Genomic DNA, 18,130 nt, shown 5'->3' on the forward strand with positions numbered 1-18,130 from the left:
ACTCTCAAAATGTTAATTAAAAAGAAAAAAAAAACAAACATCTTAGTTTAATTACCTGAGTCTCTTACATATCTATATCTATATGTATACTATCTATACTATATTATAAAGCAAATAAGCTTAGTCTAAAGTTTTAATTTCAACATTTACTTTCCTAAAATATCTCTTCTATCTATTCTATATTTATCTAAAATAATTATAATACCATTTTCTCTCCTCAAATCTCAACCGCTCATTTTTTTCTCTCCTCCACAAATCATTTTATTCCTCTAATTCATTCAAAGTCTTTTATCTCAAAAATTATATGGGTGTTCTTAAAATTTCATGCTCTTTTATTAGAGAGGTCATTTGATATAGTTTCGACGAATTTTTAAATCCAATGGCGGAGCCCGTCAGGTAGATCACCCTTTCATCGCCATCACCTCCATACTGCCACAACACGCGGGTACATTTCTCTCGTATCTATTGAAACGTAGTAATCTATAACATAACTAAAAGAGGGGGTTGGGGTACACTTGGCACCCCTAATCCCCCTCATTTAACATAATCATTCATCCTTATTAATCCTAAAATTTTTTAATATTAATCTAAATTAATTTACACTTTTTGGTTTCTCCATCACCAATTTACACTTTATCCCCAATCTAAAATAACTAATTTACATTTTTTGGTTTCCCATCACCAATTTACACTTTATCCCCAATCTAAAATAACTAATTTACATTTTTTGGTTTCCCATCACCAATTTACACTTTAGCCCAATTTAAAAATAAATAACTTACACTTTTTGATTTTCCATCACCAATTTACACTTTAACCCAATTTAAAAATAATTAATTATACTTTTGGGTTTTTCATCATCAACTTACACTTAAAAATAATTAATTTATACTTTTTGGTTTTCCATCACCAATTTACAATTTCACCCAATTTAAAAATAATTAATTTACACTTTTCGTTTCTATTGATAAACTATAATATAACTCACGTACGACAACAAAAAAAAAAGATACGATCAACTACAAAAGGGTTTTTCTTTTCATATTCGCTGCACATAATTAATCATTATTATTATATTTTAACATTGAATTTTTATGTTATCATTATTATTATTATTAATTTTAATTTTGTAATTTTGTTGTGCATTATAGGTTCATTATAGCTTCTTTTTCAACAACAAAAAATATAACCACATTAGTTCATCTTGAATATCTTAAGCAACACATGTTAACAATCATTTAGGAATCCGTGTTGTGCATGTATGGACTGTTTCGGAGTGGAACAACCCGAAGAAAATCAAAACGTTCGAGATGGTCTTTGTTGATGAATTGGTATATATTTTTTAAAATTATATAATTTACACTTTTAGAATATAAGAAACTGTAAATTTTTATTTAACTAAAGTTATAAAAAAAAAGGGTAAACTTGAATTAATATTTATATGGTTAATTTTCGTATGTTTCTTCTTTAGCTTTCGTATTGATTAAGTTGTGATATATGACTTAACTAATCTAAATATTATATATTAAATTTTGTATTTGTAACATATATTAACTCTTAGGGTTTACGATTATATCTTTCTATAACCTTTTAGATATAAAGTCTAAATTTGTTATGAGCATGTTTCTGATTACTTTAATATATTGACTTTGATTATTTTGATATCGTTTTGAAAGTAGCTCATTAATGGTGTATACTTTAGATTTACGATTATATCTTTCTATAAGCTTTTAGATAAAAAGTTGAATTTTGCTATGAGTAAGATTATGATTATTTTAACATTTCGACTATGATTATTTTAAATCTGTTTTGAAACTAGCTCATTAATGGTGTAATTTTTTTGCCGCTAGGGGAAAATGCTACATATTGAGATGGTATCGAATGTTTTAGTATGATTATTTAACATGGTGGAACAATTCATCATTTTAGTTTGTGTATGACAGATATACTTCGGATCTTATGAAAAGTATGATATCAATTTTAAATAATACCTTTAGACAAAACCCTTTGATCTACATTATGTTCAGGATTTAACACAACAAGAGATTGCTTTGCAAGTTGATTTCGATATATCGATTTAATATATTTGAATTCTAATTTTTTAGCTTTGATTAATATATTTTAAGACTACTCGTTCATTGGCTGATACCAGCGACGGATCCATACATTTGGGCTTGTGGAAGCTAAAAAGGAAAGTTCATCGGCCCATCGCATGGGTTTTTATTCTTCTCGAGTAATCCTATATACGATGTAATTTCTTATGTAATTAGAGTATTAGACACCATGATTAAAATTATTATTATACATATGAAAGGTAATTACAAAGAAACAAAGTCCTACAAAACTTTATGATCAATACTTTTTTATAATAAAAATAATAAATTAAACTTTTTATTGCCATATCATCATGACACTTAAAAATTTAACCCTTTTATATGATCAATACTTTTATACACAAATATAATAATTTTAAAAATCAAAGGAATCTCAATGAACGTTATTGGGAGTTAACAATATAAAGGAGATGCCTATGAATATACATTGCAAACTAATCACCCGTCTGTTTAAAAACAAAGCTATCTGATGTTTGACTTTGCATACAGAGTAAGTAACAATTATTATTCATGATTATTTTTTTCAATAGTGACAGTGGCTTTTCAACTATATATAGAAATATTCATTATGTCAACATCTTCATAACTTCTAACACGTACTAACGTTCACAATCTACCAATATAAAAAAAAAACCCGGATTGTTCTTTATATATTTTCTTTATATATGATACATATATAATCCACATCGAGATGTTTATATATATTAATAATTAGTTGACATTGAACAACGAACATTATATAACACTTAAAAGTAATTAAACTAGTCTATTTTCAGTTAATCTACTTGGGAATATTAGTTAGCATCAAACGTAATTGGATTATTCTATTATCGGACAAAAGAAAATTAGTGGAGTATGGAACAAAGCACAACCAAAGTGGCCGTCAAGGCAGTGAAACATAATGGGAAAACTGTCCCAAAAAAATGATGACGTCATCCCCAGCTGGAAACAAGGCCATTAAATTATTAGCCAATTTCAGTTAAAGACCACGATTCTAAACATGACATATTATTTGGTTTTTTTTTATTTTGAGGCTGGATCTATATTTTTCTTAGCTTCTATTGCTGGAATACGTGCCGATAAAACTTGTCGATGCTCCTAACATTATATATCACCCTTTCCGGTGAGATCGGAAACCCCTTTTTGGGATTTTCGGTGGTTGCCGGCAAAAAACGTTCACTTTTAACGGCCAAAACTTTGTTTGGCTTGTGCAAGGGTGTAGTTGGCTATTTGACTACTTGTTGGTTCGGGTTTTCGGTGACCCCTTTTTTGGGGTTTTCGGTTTAATCGATATGTTTCCTATTGCTTTGTTGGTTCGGTTTTCCGGCGAGCCCTTTTTTGGGTTTTCCGGTTTAACTGTTGTTGTTGCTGCTGCTTACGGCGGTTTGTTTTTCGCCCTTTCTTGGGTTTCCGGTTAGACTGTTGTTGTTTATATGTATATTTATGTATATTTATCTTTTTACATTGTCGTTAATTATATGTTTGTGATTAGCTTGGTAGTGTTAACTTAGCGGTAGCATTGCCGGTTTTTTCCTTGGTAGCGTTGCCAAATTTTGTTCCATTAAAGCAATAGGTAGTCAGAAAAAAGTAGTTTTTTGTCGATGATGGTATCGCTGAACAGTTTTAGGTTGCCGGTGTTACGGGTCAATGATGATATAAATGTTCGTAAAAATGGGACTCGGATGATCCGAGGCGTATCTTGGCGGGGTAAACCTTCAGGTTAGCAGCCATGGCATCTCCGACTTCCGAAATTCCCGACCCCCAAATTCTAAGTCCAAGTTTTATTTTTTACAAAAAACGGTCACTTTTTTAGTTTTCCGGCAACTTCGATTAAAAATTCCAGTTACCTTTTATTGTTTTCAAATTGGCAAGTTTGGCTAGTTTTCTTTGCTGCACCACTTGTTTTGGCTACTTTTGGCTAGTTTTTTGTTATTTTTTGGCAACGACACGTGACGAATTGCGATTCGTCGATAATTTGTCAAACTTGTCAATTTGTCAAAACTTTGGCACTACACCCTTGCCCCTTAGGCCTCTCCCATCCCTCGTCCACCCCACCGTCAACCACCTCATCGACGAAGATGAGGTTAGCATGGCCCTCATCCACGGCTATTCTTCAACCGCCATCGATCTATCGATGAGTGAAGACGAGTTAAAGGAAGCGTCTGTGTGTAACCGTTTGAAATATTTATTTATTTAACTTTTTCAAACTAACGACTAGTAAAAAAAAACTCACCTTATTTAAACCACCATTTCAACCATTCTCTCATCCACTCCATTTGAATCAAAAAATACACACAAACACATACAAATTTAAAAACAATCCATCATATCATAAAATAAAAATGTGAAGTTTTTGACGAAGATTCAACATCATACATTCGTAGGTACACAATAGATCCGAAAATGTTGAGCACATTTGTTGCTTTTTTGGAAGATGAAGAAAGAGAAACCGAGAGCTCCACACGGATGAACATACCAAGAGAACCAAGAAGGGTCATACCCAGATACCACGCCAAAGTAGCAACCCGTTTATTTAATCATTACTTCACCCCGGAACCCGTCTATCCTCCTGATTTTTCGAATGCCCAATAAAATATTTCTCCGTAATAATGTAAAACTTGTCTTTTATTTATGTATCGTGTTGTTTTTTGGTTTTCTTTAATTGTAATGTGTTTTAATTTTATGAATGTAATGTTTTAATTATAATAAAAGTAAGTTTATTTTCTGTAGGGATAAATATAAATATAATATAAAAAAATAAAAAAATTTGGAAGAAATGAGTAAGAGGTGATTTAAGAGAAAGAAAAATTGATGTGACAGTGAAGATGAGGTTAAGGTTTAGAAAGACCTTATACAAAAAAGAAAAAGGAAGAGAAAAGAAAGAAAGAAAAAAGAAAGTAAACATGTGTATATAGTATACTACATCCTTACTAAAATTTTTTGGAAAATTATTTATCCTCCTAACAAGTTAGCCTACAAATTCTCTTAATAGCTTTAAATGGTGACATATGGATACCACTAATTCTCTAGTCTAATCACCCCCTGATTTTTTCACATGTCCTCATCTAAAAGTTAGAAGGATTTTCAAGCTATTATATTAGGAGGATTAATCATTTCCTAAATTTATCTTACCTACCTTATAAAGTATTTGGCCCTCCTATTTTCTCAAAAAAGAACTTGATTTACCCAAATTAGTCATCTAATTTATTTACTTATTTAAATATCTCACATAATATATCTATAGTACCTTTAATAAAGTTATTTACAACATATATCCCTTAACCCTTAAAACAATTACAATAACTTATTTTATATCAATTACTTTTATATTAATAATAATCACGCCATAGAGCCACCGCCACCAACACCCGTTGCCGCCATCATCACTACCGCACCGCCGCATCACGCGGGTATATGACTAGTATATATACAAAGTAAATTACTTTTTCTCTTTTTAATTTTTCTACCTTTAAAATACCAAAAATACCTTTACTCATATAAGTAAACATTATTCATGAGTTTATTGAAGATCTAATATACATTTAATAACACTAACTACAATATCTATTTTTAAATTTTTAAAATAAATACACTACCTTTTTAAATCAATAAATTACACTGCTCATTGTCAATACCAATCGCCGTCATCACCACTTTGCCGCTACCTTCATTGCCTTCGTATTGTGCAGACATTCATCAATGTGTGAAATACTTTTTACCATATGTATTGAATCATGTGTATATATCATATCCATAATCTCGAAAGCTGTATAAACTTAATCTAGTTATAGTTCAAATTACTAAAGTGTTCAAAGTGCTATAAACATGGGATAATGTTTTTTTTCAATGAGTTTTTTTTTTTTTTTTTTTTACGTTAATACGTATGAAAAAAGAAGTTTTCTTTACGTTAAAAGGATAAAAGATTAACCCCGGAATGACTGAGTCATTTTAGAATCGTTGTAATGGTCTAATTAGTTAGGTTTGTCCATGGCCGGTTCCAGCCATTTCCAAATTATACTTGGGACAAAATTTGAAGTTAAGACTTCTTGTAAATCAACATTATCATTGGACCAAATTCGTGTTGGTTTAAAAATGAAAAGATTCAGTGAGCTACTATATTATATTAGTCGAGGTGTGCTGCCACGGATGCATATTCATGTCGATAACTTCATTATTGAAAAACCAAAACTTTCCACAATAATAAATTTGAAGTAGACCCTACTTATTCGTTCCCACCTTTTGTTAAAATCAATCCAAACCAGTGAACCACATGTAATACATTAGTACCACCACAATATATAAGTCAGTTTCAAGAGTCAAAAACACTTGTTGAAGCTGCTTCTCAAGAATGACACCAATCACCAGATTGTTGTTCATCATCATCTCTTCAGTTTCTTCAATCTATCGCATTGTTCGACAGCACCCTCTTCAAGTTTCCTACAGTCCTCTTGGTAATATATATCTTCATTTTGGTAATTCTTCCGAATAGTTTGAATCAAGGTTCATTTGGTTTGGAAAACCGGATTTGTAATCTTTTGTACGTCTTACATAATTATGAGTGTGGACATTGTTAGTTCTTCGCTGTTGTTTGATATATGTCTTGGTTGAATAGGACGGATATTACGGAGGCACATCATCAACATAATCATCAACACATGACCAAATTTCTCAAAAGTTCAATGGTTTATATAGTATGTATACTCTAGCTGTGCAGTTCATATATTGTATCTAAATATATACCCAAGTTGCCATGGGCTGCTGGAAGTTCCATAACTGGAATCAACTACTTTAGCAACCCTGTTTATGATGTATGTTTATACAAAAATGAGATGATAAACTTTGCTCTGTTTTTTCATCTCCACATTCTTTGTGTTTTTGGCTATTGATCTGTATCAACCAATCATTTGCTACTAGTTATCGATCAGCTATATTTTTAAGAGACTGGACATACAGAAACTTCATCGAAATAAAAGACAAAATGATATACAAATAACAAACAGAATGACATGGGATACAACCATCATCAAAGCGATAAACATTTAACTTCAGCATAAGGCATGTACCGTTAACCATTAAGTGCATAGAATGACCAGTACCGGTAGAACCAGCAACAGTTAGGACCAAGGATCCATTTATCGAAAACCAGACCAGATAACATGAGCCTAGTAAAACTAACTACAGGTACAACAATATTATCCCTAATTTATACATCACGAAAATCATTCAGCAAAGCTCTGATCCGAACTCAATAGCGATTCCCATACTAAAAAGCTCCTGCCAAATTAACTTGGCTCCATAAGGCACGTTCACCTTGACAACATCTTCGACGGAATCACAGAACCGGCAGTATGGCCCACGAATCTTGGGTCCACGTGGGACCGCTCTCTGAATCACACTTGCCATGTTTTTGCATTTCCTACAGATGTGCATATGTGAAGCATCACAGAGTGAGTAGAGGCGTTCAAACAAGTTAGCAGTTGAGCCATGGGCTATGACACAGTCCCTCTCCATCTCCCCGAACTTGATCCCACCAAAACGCTTACGGTCTGCCACCGGTTGTCGTGTGAGAGAATGAACGGGCCCAACATTACGGAACTTGACCTTGTCCTCAGACATGTGGACCAGCTTCTGGTAAAATGTGGGGCCCATGAACACCATAGACTCAACCATTTCACCCGTTCGTCCATCGTAAACTCTCTCATTGCCCCATCTTGAAAACCCACACCTGCAAATCAGATAACACTAAGCATTTCTTTTAAGTTATATTAAAATGCAGCTGAAAGACAAATCAGCCTTTTTATACCTGTGAAGTTGGTTGGTTATGGCGTCAACAGAAGGAGTGGAGAAAGGGGTGGCGTATTTCAGTGAGCCACCCAACGCAATCCCCTTACCCAACGCAGCCTCCAGCAGCTGTCCTGGAGTCTGTCGAGAAGGAAATGCGTGTGGGTTTATAACAACATCTGGAACTATTCCTTCAATGGTGAAAGGAAAGTTTTCCTGAGACTCCAAAAAGCCCAAGACGCCCTTTTGCCCATGCATGCTTGAAAACTTGTCTCCAAGATTTGGTGAACGTACCTATAAGAAGTGATAAATCGTAAGCATATGTTTATGTGAACTTCAGTTTGCCATTTTACCTTATATGAACATTACGATGTATTACAAACAAAATTAGATGATACTGATCTAGATCCACAGGACGCCAATGGTAGTTGCCACTGAAGGGTATTTTGGACATTTGAGTAAAGCCATATCCACTGTTTATGAAATGTTGGAACACATGGAGAAAATTACCTGTCTCAGGGATACTGTGGCAAAGTTTTTACCATCATCATTGGCGGATAATACAACTTTTTGTACTGATCCACCTTCACCTTGCCTCAGTTTGATGCTATGATCACCCCCTGATTCAGCATACTTCCCTATGATTATGTCACCACTTTGTAAGCGAACACCTGCCTCTGGAAGTCCATCTTCCTCTAGGTTATCAACAGGGCCAATTTTACTTAGAATTTTGCCGAAGTTTATATGGTCATCTGACTTTCCCTTCTTCCCAAACGAATCCTTGTTAAAAACATCTGCCTTGTAGCTTCTAACATGTTCTGATCTAAACATACCACGCTCTAGTGAAGCACGATTCATCACCAACGAATCCTCTTGGTTGTAACCAAGGTGCACATTTACAGCAACAATAGCACATTGGCCATTGTAATATTCATCTCTTGACTGCGTTCTTTGACCATTATCATATTTGGGTGTTCCAAGGCAATTGGAAAGAACCGTTTGACAAAGAGGCTTTTGGGGATAAAATAGATTATGTGTGAGGGTATCAGCTCTAATGTTTGGATTTGTGGTTGAATATCCAATGGCTTGTTGAGAATGTTTCTGAGCCTGGAAAAGGACTCGTTTTCCGTGGTCATGATTTGTAAAAGGAATTATTCCACAGCTTATACTTAAAAGGAATGACATATCAAGCTCACAATGTGTGTAAACAGGTGATTTTTTCCCAAAAGGATCTTTTGCTCTTCTAGATGTGTCAGATCCCATAGAAAAACCAAGCTCAGGGTGGAAGAGGTATCTAACTCCCCATGCTGTATAGCAATCCTCTTCCTCTTCAGTCCCAATGAGCTCAATAATTCCATGGTCCAAAAGAGTTTGAAAAGAATATTCCACACCCTTTAAAAATCTAATGTTTTTTAAATTCTTAATGAATAAAAGAGGTCGCATAAGCCTTCCAGCATCAGAGAATATACGCACTTCCATATTCTTGTCGTCTCGTCTAATCTCCACCTACATAACAAAAAATCAATTAGCTTCATTATATACACTACACACAGTCACACACTAACAAGATGAAGAGAGTTAGAACCTGATAATGCACCTCCTGTCGGCGCCGCTTGCTTCTGATATGATCAACGAGTGAAGCAGCATCATCACATATTCCAACCCAGACTCCATTGACAAAGACTTTGTATTTTCTACCAAGTGAAGTTGAAGTATCGTCAGCCAATTCTTCCATTCCGGACTGTATCAATATGTCACGGATATTCACTTGAATGTTGGTGCTCACAAGACCAGCACTAGAGAAATTTTTTACCAAACCACAGTTTTCTCCATCTGGAGTGGTCATAAAACAGACTCTTCCCCACTGTGAAGGATGCCTGCATCCAACAACTTCTGTCAGCAAAGCTTAACCTTGATCAAAGAGTTATAGTATACAAGCATTTTACATAATAAGGTAACAAACTTCTGCTTGATTTCGGGTGTCACACTTTGTTTTTGCCAATAAAAAGGCTTGAACTTCAAAGAGTTTCAGTTATGGTAATCTGACCCAGTTACCCGATCAAAACGATGGCATGTCCGCGAATTTGGCCTTGGCCATTTTAAGATAATTTTTATGTAGCCCTCAAAAACCTACTCAACTCCTCGATTCCCTATTTTGAAAAGTTTTGATTATTCGACTCATGTTTTGAATGAAATAGAGTGTTACCCAAAATAGAAATCAGACTAAGGTTAGTTACTTTTTCATGTGATAGCCCTAACATAGAAAACTGAAACAGAAAACTATATGCCGCGCAAAAGAGAGGCAGTAAAGTTAAGCCAAAAAACAGAATTTACTTACGGATATCTAGCATCTGCAACTTTCCTTGTGTACTGAACCTGTTGACGTGTTCTCCTCATATCAGCCATCATCTGCAAAGGATTGGCCCTCCGAAGCTGGGCCACCACACCCGAGATTCTTTCCATACGTTTATAGGGATGTACCCAAGCGCCGGTAGAGAACGCCCTTGAAAGACCATTAGTCACAACAGATGCATCCAAATAGTGCTCAATCGGGTGTAAAGGACGATCTCCCCAAAGATCTCTTTGCAAAGCTTTGGTCATTCGCCTTACAGCATGTTTCAAGTGAACTCGCATCTCTCTCTCAATTAACTCACCTGCCAACTCCACTCTCTTGCTTCTAAAACTGTCTCTATCATCGACTTTCCTACGACCCGTATAACCTTCCAACAGACATTTCACCATGTACCCTAGATACCTAGCTTTAAGATTAAACCCATGAAGATTGGGAAATAACATTTCTTCTATGAATTCTTGATAGGTTTTTTTGGGTTGATAGGTCCATTTTTGTTTAAGTGCATCTGAGAGATGTTTAAAAGCTTTACCTCTGTCCCTGAAATCCTTAAACTTTTGGTCCGCATCATAAATTGATGCAAGAAGTGTATTGAGAATGGTATTATCTTTAGTATCGGTATCAATCAACTCGATCACTTGCTTGTCTGTGGTTACATCAAGAGCAAAGAATAACATCCATATAGGAATCTCCACCGAGTTAAACAAATACACTGTAATGACTTTTCCTCCACCTCTAATATGAGTGTCGACAAGCTTTACGTAGACCCTTTCACTTGCCATAGACGACCGATATTTGACTGTCCAGATTGGATTGTTGACCAGCCAAAGTCTCTTCAAACACATTTTTTCTTGGGCAATAAACGTCTGTAATAACCCCAGAAAAGATATATGACATGATCCAATTAGTATTTATAATGATCCTAAATTTATTCATGATATGTATGAATCATCATCAACAACGCAAAAAATTTGTCAAAAGAAGAGATATCTTGCTACCTTTTCAGCTCCCTTGATCAAGAAATATCCTCCATGGTCAAAATCACAATCGCCATTCTTCATTTCACTCATCCAGCACAAGTCAGACTTGACCATCACGGGCAATCTGCCAATTGTGATAGCTTTACTATCATCCATTAATACCTTCTTTGTAACATGCTCTTTTCCAGTTTCCAGGGTCAGGCTTTCATCTAACTCCTGAGTGTATATCTGGGTGACCACAAGACCAAGATTTGCTTAATATGTCACACATATAAGTTAACAGAAATAACAACCAGACCTGTATTACACACAAAAAACAACTTAAGGTAAAACAGGGCTAGGAACCTGAAAGTCAATATGAACGCTCATCCGCGCAGAATAGGTAATATGTTGAAGGCGAGCATGTTTGGGCAAGAGCATCAGGAACTCGGTATGAGTTTCATTTGAAAAGCTTTCACTTGGCCTAAACATCGGCCTCTCTAAAGTGACCTTTCCAAGCTTGATGGTGGCATACCTTGGTGCCGTTTCAGTTCCAGATGGGTCAATGCCGGGCTGAACATTGATCTCCCCCAAAGAATCAAACAGATTTTGAATTCCAGTACTGATAAAGTAATTGTAAGAGTTAATCTGGTGACTTAATAGACCATACTGTCTGAAGAAAGACGCCGATGCTTTTTTACAAAAACTATCTAAAAACTCCTCATTCAGACCATGCTGTCTGAAATAAGACGTCAACTCTGATTCCACAAGACCCTTCTCGCTACAATATGCATCCATCTGTATCAATATATACCACTTTAATCAAAAAAAACCCTTGCTACTAGAAAACACGAGAGGCGTCCCAATCTGTACGAATGAAACAAATTCTGCAGGCAGTTAAAAAGGAAGAGCACGATACATCCAACAATTACGCTATTCAAGAAAAGTCGCGAAAAGTAAGTAAGTAACAACTAACAAGTATTCGGGTGTGTCTGATGCACCATTTTTACACTTTGATGAACCAAAAAACATGTTGCACCAATATATAAAGGAATATATATATATATATATAAAGCTTCATCAAACAATAAGACTAATGAGACTTTTTTTTTTATATCGAGAACCACACGCTTATGTATATGATCATGATGCTACTATAACTTAAAACTATAAGTAAATAATAGATAATAATTAAGTAAAAAACAGTAAAAGGGAAAATTGAAACTGCAGCAGTTAATATTACAAGCAATAAATGAATGATGAAATTGAATCCGAATAGAGAAAAGAATGCTTACAGTAGGAAGGAAAATGTACCTATCACCTTCCGGTGAAGTTTTCCCCCAAATTTGTGCGAATAATAATTGACGGATGGATGGGGAATTAGGTGCTCGAGAATCGAAAAAGTGAGAGAGTGAAGCAAAGCAGGGTTGTAGTAGAGTGTGAGTGATCCTTCGAATTGTGTAGCTTCACACTTTTCGAAAGATATTAAAACTATGTATAGTTTTACACAAACCAACGATATTATAAAAAATGGTTTCATACAACTTTTAGAGAAACAAAAAAATACGATCACGAAAATACAACTTAAGAAACAAACGATATGATCGTCGTGAGAAAACCAAAACCTTCACATGACCTTATAATAATTTATTAACAGTTTTCAGAATTAACTTAAAATCAAATATTACGTTTCTAAGCTAAAACTTTTCTTCCAATTTATATTCACGACCTTATTATAAGAAATAGGGTAGTCCGGGCTATATACGCTAAATTTAAACAAGTTTTAAATGTTTACAAGATTCTCCAAATAATAAAACTTAAAAACACATACCTGTGCAACTAGATGAGAAATAAAAACGGCTGAAAAACTCTTAAAATGGGGTTTAAGATATTTCAAAGGATATATTTTTACCTAATACTCCTTAAAATACTTCACGACGACACTGCTACTAACCAACATAAATTATCGTTATCACGCAAATATCCATGTTATAAATTATCGTCGCTCCAACATGCAAGTACCATACTACTCCCAATTAAAACGTTTTTAGTTTTTTATAACCAAAAACTAAACTATCATCATTAGTAACAAAACATATATCCCTTGAATTTCATTCTCATACAAGGAAATTGGGGAAGTAAGATACATATCATGATATCAATGTTCACGACTTGCTAAATACATTAAAGTTAATTAGGACAATTGCAGTCTCCATCACAACACTTGCAAATATTGTCACAACATTGCGGTACGCCAATTCGACAAAACATATTGCAAATATCATGATCAGGATCACAAGGCGAGCCTTCTTGGACTGTTCCCATGAAATTAAAACCATCATTTTTGGATTGTGTATGTTGATTCACGATCAATGATCCCTTTTCTGTAAAAATTATAAAACAAATTATAAACCTATAAAGTATTTTTTTTTATATTTCATTGATACAAACTCAAAAACATGTTATTAACTAAACATACGAATAGTACCATGTACAAAAACCAATAGCATAACGAAAAACATCATCTTAAAATAAGCTCGTACCATGTCAAATGGTTTATCTTGAAAATTCCCAAGAAAAGCAAATATATAACCATCGATATATATAACCGTGATATAAATTTATAACGTTAACATCAATTTAATCTTTATATTTAATCTATATCTTTATTGTTATTAATTATTATTGTTAACAAAATTTTTATTAAATTTTCATAAAAGTTACATTATAATAATGATACTAGTATTCGTACTAGTATTGGCTATGTCTTTAATATACCATAATAATATACAAAGATACAATATCATAATACGATAATACCTTTCGTAGAACAACATATTATATTATGGGAAAAGTGAGTATGGGGTTGTTCCCCATTTAAGCTTAGATGGGGAACCTCTCACATACAAATATTTTATTATTTGTTTGAATTTAAAACAAATACATGACCCCATGATTTTCATGATTATAAAAACTAAATGTGAGGAGTTCCCCATATAAATTTAGATGAAGGACAATCTCATACTCATTTTCCCTTTATATTATATACACTATAATAATGTACAATTGTACAAATACATTACCATTCAAAATACAATACATTATGGTATATTACGATATGATACAATATCATATGATATGTTACCATAAAAATATAACATTTTTAAAAATAAAGCATTGTTTGTTTTTAATATAAATAATATAGATAATTCCACAGTTATTAGTCTTGTACGATACACACGTTATGTCTCGTACAAGTCATATCAAAACTCGAATAAAAAGTAACGTATCGGTTAGTGTCTCAAACTAAATTTTGACTCGGTTCATTACAACACGGTACGTATCACTACGATACAAGACATTTCGATAAAAAGATAACATTAATTTTGTCATAAATACTTTTAATACAGTGTATTTATTATGAATAAGCATTTAATAACACTTGACAAAATCAAAACTTACTAGATTGGTGTCGCACAATGCAGCAGCGGTAATGACGACGGTGATGGTGTGGTTATTAACGTAAAAGTAATTTCATTGTCGCCGGAGATGTGATGAATTGTTGCGTGGAATATTAAAGAGGGGGGGTGAGGGGGATGAATTTTGAGTTAGGGTTTTTGCTATGTGTTTCTGCGCGAGGGAGAGATAGAGGTTAATTTTTTTTAAGACAGTTTAGTCACAATCCATAAAATAAAAATAAAAATGTATTAAAATAGAGGGTAAATATATCATTTCAGGTTCTTAAAATTAAAAAAGAGAAAAAGAAGTTTGTTTTATAAATAAGTATAGATATAAATAAGCATCCTATTTAAAAGTCTTAGAATTTTCTATTATGGTGGAAATAATTATAATCTTTGTGCATCTAATAACACTTGACTAATCAAAACTCAATACTTTCATTCATATTGAATTTTTACATTGAGTATTTGAGACTACAAGTTTTTTTCTAAATCTCATTTTTGACCTATTAAATCTCAATCTTCCAAAAGTCAACATTTTTCATTAAGACTGATACCAGTGACTCTTTACACGTACGTGGCAGATGGCAATTGGTGAACTTTTATTAGTGGGCATGGAATGGACAATTAAAGTCATATATAATCCGCCACGTTAGATAACAAAAAAGTAATACTCCACAAAATGCTGTTTGCAATTTCCCCCGTATATATGCTTCATAACCAGTTTCGGTCCCTTGTCTTTGAGAGGTCTTGATTTTACTTGCAATTTGTTTGGTGTCAGCAATTTAAAAAAAAAAAGACCCTAAGGGTGGGGGAGAGCTTCACCACTCCTCCCCTCCCCTCCCCGATTTTTCTTCTCCTCCCCTCCCCTTTTGCTAGGAGCACCTCGCCACCCCTCCCCTCCCCACCCCTCCCCTCCCCACCCTAATCTATTTAATTTCATTTATATTTATTTTTATTTTAAATAATAACTAAAACTAATTTTAATTAATAATAATAGTTTTAATAATATATTGTATAGAAAACAAAAAATAATAATTTTGAATTAGTATTATATATAGTTTAAACTTTAGGGGTATAAATTGTAAACTTAAATTAATAAAATATATATATAGATGGTCACGAGTGGGTCTTCAGTCTTTTTCCCAAAGATTCCCTACAAACATATAGATATACTATATGTATATATACATCGAAAATGGCAGCTGGTGTAAAAAAAAATAATAATAAAAAAACATAAGCAATGGTCATCAAATCGGCAGGGAAACCGGCACCACCCTCCCCACCCCACCGGTACCGGTTGGACGGGGCGGTGTTCAAACCGGTACCGGTCCGGTACCTATCCCCTCCCCTACCCACTCCGTCCACCCTAACAAATAATACGTATCAAGTAAGGAGTTAGTGATTGAGTTTTTAGTAAGAGAAAAGAATGGGGAAGAATGGATAAGAGAGAAAATGATAGAAAATTATATAAAAAAAAAATCGTTCTCCAGTTTAAAAGAAAAGAAAGGAAAAAAAGAAAAAAACCCTGATATATATCCTCCTGCCATCTCTTTGATGCTGCTGCAAATACAACCAACCACCGAATACAAGAAGAACAAAAAAAACTTCAACATGGGTAAGCAAGAAAATAATTACTTTATTGCTTGTGTGTATGTCCAATCAACGCCTGCAACCTTTTTGCATTCTTGACAACGCAACCACGCCTAGAACCACCTGCAACCGCCACCTTCAACCACTAGCTGCAACCACTCCTTCCACACAACAACCACCTGCAGTCACCCCTTCCACCTGCAACCACCCTTCCACTTTCTTTTCCATCTAAATCAGGCCAAAATGGTCAGAAAATTTTTTGGGGGAAAAACCCCCGATTTTTCATTTCCTCCACTTTCTTTTCATTTGGAAAAAAAACCTTAAGAATGCAAAAAGGTAAAAATTCTTATCTTTCCCTTTCCTTTCCTTTTAAAAAAAACTCAAGAATGAAGCCTTAGTATATACACGGGTTGCAGTTGTCTTACATTTTTTACGCAATAAAGTTTTAAATAAGAACGATATATAATAGTATATATATTCTATATATAAGTAAAAGTTCTATCATTGTAGTGGCAAAATTGACGCTTTCTCGACGTTTTATCGATGAGTACTTAATAGGATTATTAAAATACTTAATAGGGTTAATTACTTTAGTAGGGTATATTTATGATTTTATTTATTTCATTATGTATTTTACACTCATATAATAGAGTGATTAATTATTAATATATACTGATTATTAGTTTACTGCACATGCAATTATCGTGACTTAATAGCAAGTTTATATTGTGTTATTATTGTGACAAGTTGTACATATATAAGAAAGCATGCAATAAAATCATATTGTAATTAAAATTTAATCAAGAACAAAAGTCCAGTAATTGAAATCAACAAGAACAAAAGCTAAGTTGATAAACCCATTACCCAAGCCAAATAATATCCATCCATTTTTTTAACCTTGCCGTTCATTAAAAAAATAATCCCTTTTATTTCCTCTTCCTTTCTTTAGCTTAATTAAAATAAAAAAAAACCTTTCATATCCTCTTCGTTTCTTTCCTTAATCGGGTGGTACGATCCATGGCTTTTGGCTTTCAAGTTCAATAAAACGGTCATTCAATCCTTTTAAGGGTAACCGATCACACTTTACAGCATATGAATGGTCCATTTTTATGATATTTAATTTAGGTCATGTAAGTTGTACATATGTTTCTTCCTTTTTCTATGTTATTTCAGATTTTCTCTGCCTTCCCGTTTCTAAAACTTTTCAACTTTTCATTTCACTTTATTTTATATTAAATGGGTTCCATTTTCAGGTAGGTTGATGATGATGAAGACGTGATTTGGCTTGCAACAAAGTTTGTTTAATCTATTTTTCTTTTAGAGATATTTTTCTTTGACCTACAGTTATATTATGGGTTAAATGGTTTGTAGGTGTTTGTTGCTTCATAATCTTGATAAATATTATGGGTACTAATCTTATTTAAGAAGTCAATCATGAATATATTTGATTATTATTGATGATATAAAGTTTTGATATTTGATTATTCTTACAATTTGTGCAAGCTTTTTTGAAGAAAACATTTGTTGATCACTCTCTATCTCAAATCATTCACGGATATTTTCATATTGTCATCCGGTTGTATCTCTTGGGGTATTTTATTTTCTTCTTTGTTAATCCCATCAAAAAATTAGACAAAGACTGTTCCATATTATATCACTTGCCTATGTTTTGTTCACTTATATATGTAATTGTTTTATACGTATAAGATGTTCGATGAATTGCCAAAATGAAACTTGAGTGTTTACCAATCATATTTTTGTGGTTTATTTCATTATCGGTATGCCAAGGCATCTGGAAAATTGGTATACTTTTCCAACCCGATGCATTATCGGATGCCTTTTGAACAAGCAACCCAAAATGAAGTACTAATGTTT

The 18,130-nt window shown here is 33.5% G+C and overlaps 1 protein-coding gene and 1 long non-coding RNA gene across 2 annotated transcripts; one reads left to right on the forward strand and one right to left on the reverse strand.

The window, feature by feature from the left end:
• Window positions 1–6,037: 6,037 nt before the first annotated feature.
• On the forward strand, window positions 6,038–6,969 carry LOC122603118. The gene is made up of 2 exons (XR_006324432.1): window positions 6,038–6,565; window positions 6,727–6,969. It is a non-coding gene; the product is annotated as an uncharacterized LOC122603118 (long non-coding RNA).
• Window positions 6,970–7,158: 189 nt separating this feature from the next.
• Window positions 7,159–12,664, reverse strand: LOC122603117 (DNA-directed RNA polymerases IV and V subunit 2-like). The gene is made up of 8 exons (XM_043775736.1): window positions 12,500–12,664; window positions 11,571–12,002; window positions 11,244–11,453; window positions 10,234–11,111; window positions 9,481–9,772; window positions 8,406–9,401; window positions 7,918–8,189; window positions 7,159–7,839 (listed from the first exon to the last, which is right to left on the reverse strand). Exons 2-8 carry the CDS (start codon window positions 12,000–12,002, stop codon window positions 7,338–7,340), a joined length of 3,582 nt encoding a protein of 1,193 aa, XP_043631671.1. The 5' UTR covers window positions 12,500–12,664; the 3' UTR covers window positions 7,159–7,337.
• Window positions 12,665–18,130: the final 5,466 nt, after the last annotated feature.

This window comes from Erigeron canadensis, chromosome 6 (assembly GCF_010389155.1).
Source record: "Erigeron canadensis isolate Cc75 chromosome 6, C_canadensis_v1, whole genome shotgun sequence".
NCBI lineage: Eukaryota > Viridiplantae > Streptophyta > Magnoliopsida > Asterales > Asteraceae > Erigeron > Erigeron canadensis.

Coding starts and splice junctions, on each gene's coding strand:
- LOC122603117 (XM_043775736.1), bottom strand. CDS start 12,002: ATGGATGCATATTGTAGCGAGAAGGGTCTTGTGGAATCAGAGTTGACG. Junction 9,402..9,480: donor GACAGGAGGTGCATTATCAG/GTTCTAACTCTC, acceptor TTTGTTATGTAG/GTGGAGATTAGACGAGACGA. Junction 8,190..8,405: donor CCACAGTATCCCTGAGACAG/GTAATTTTCTCC, acceptor CACTTCTTATAG/GTACGTTCACCAAATCTTGG.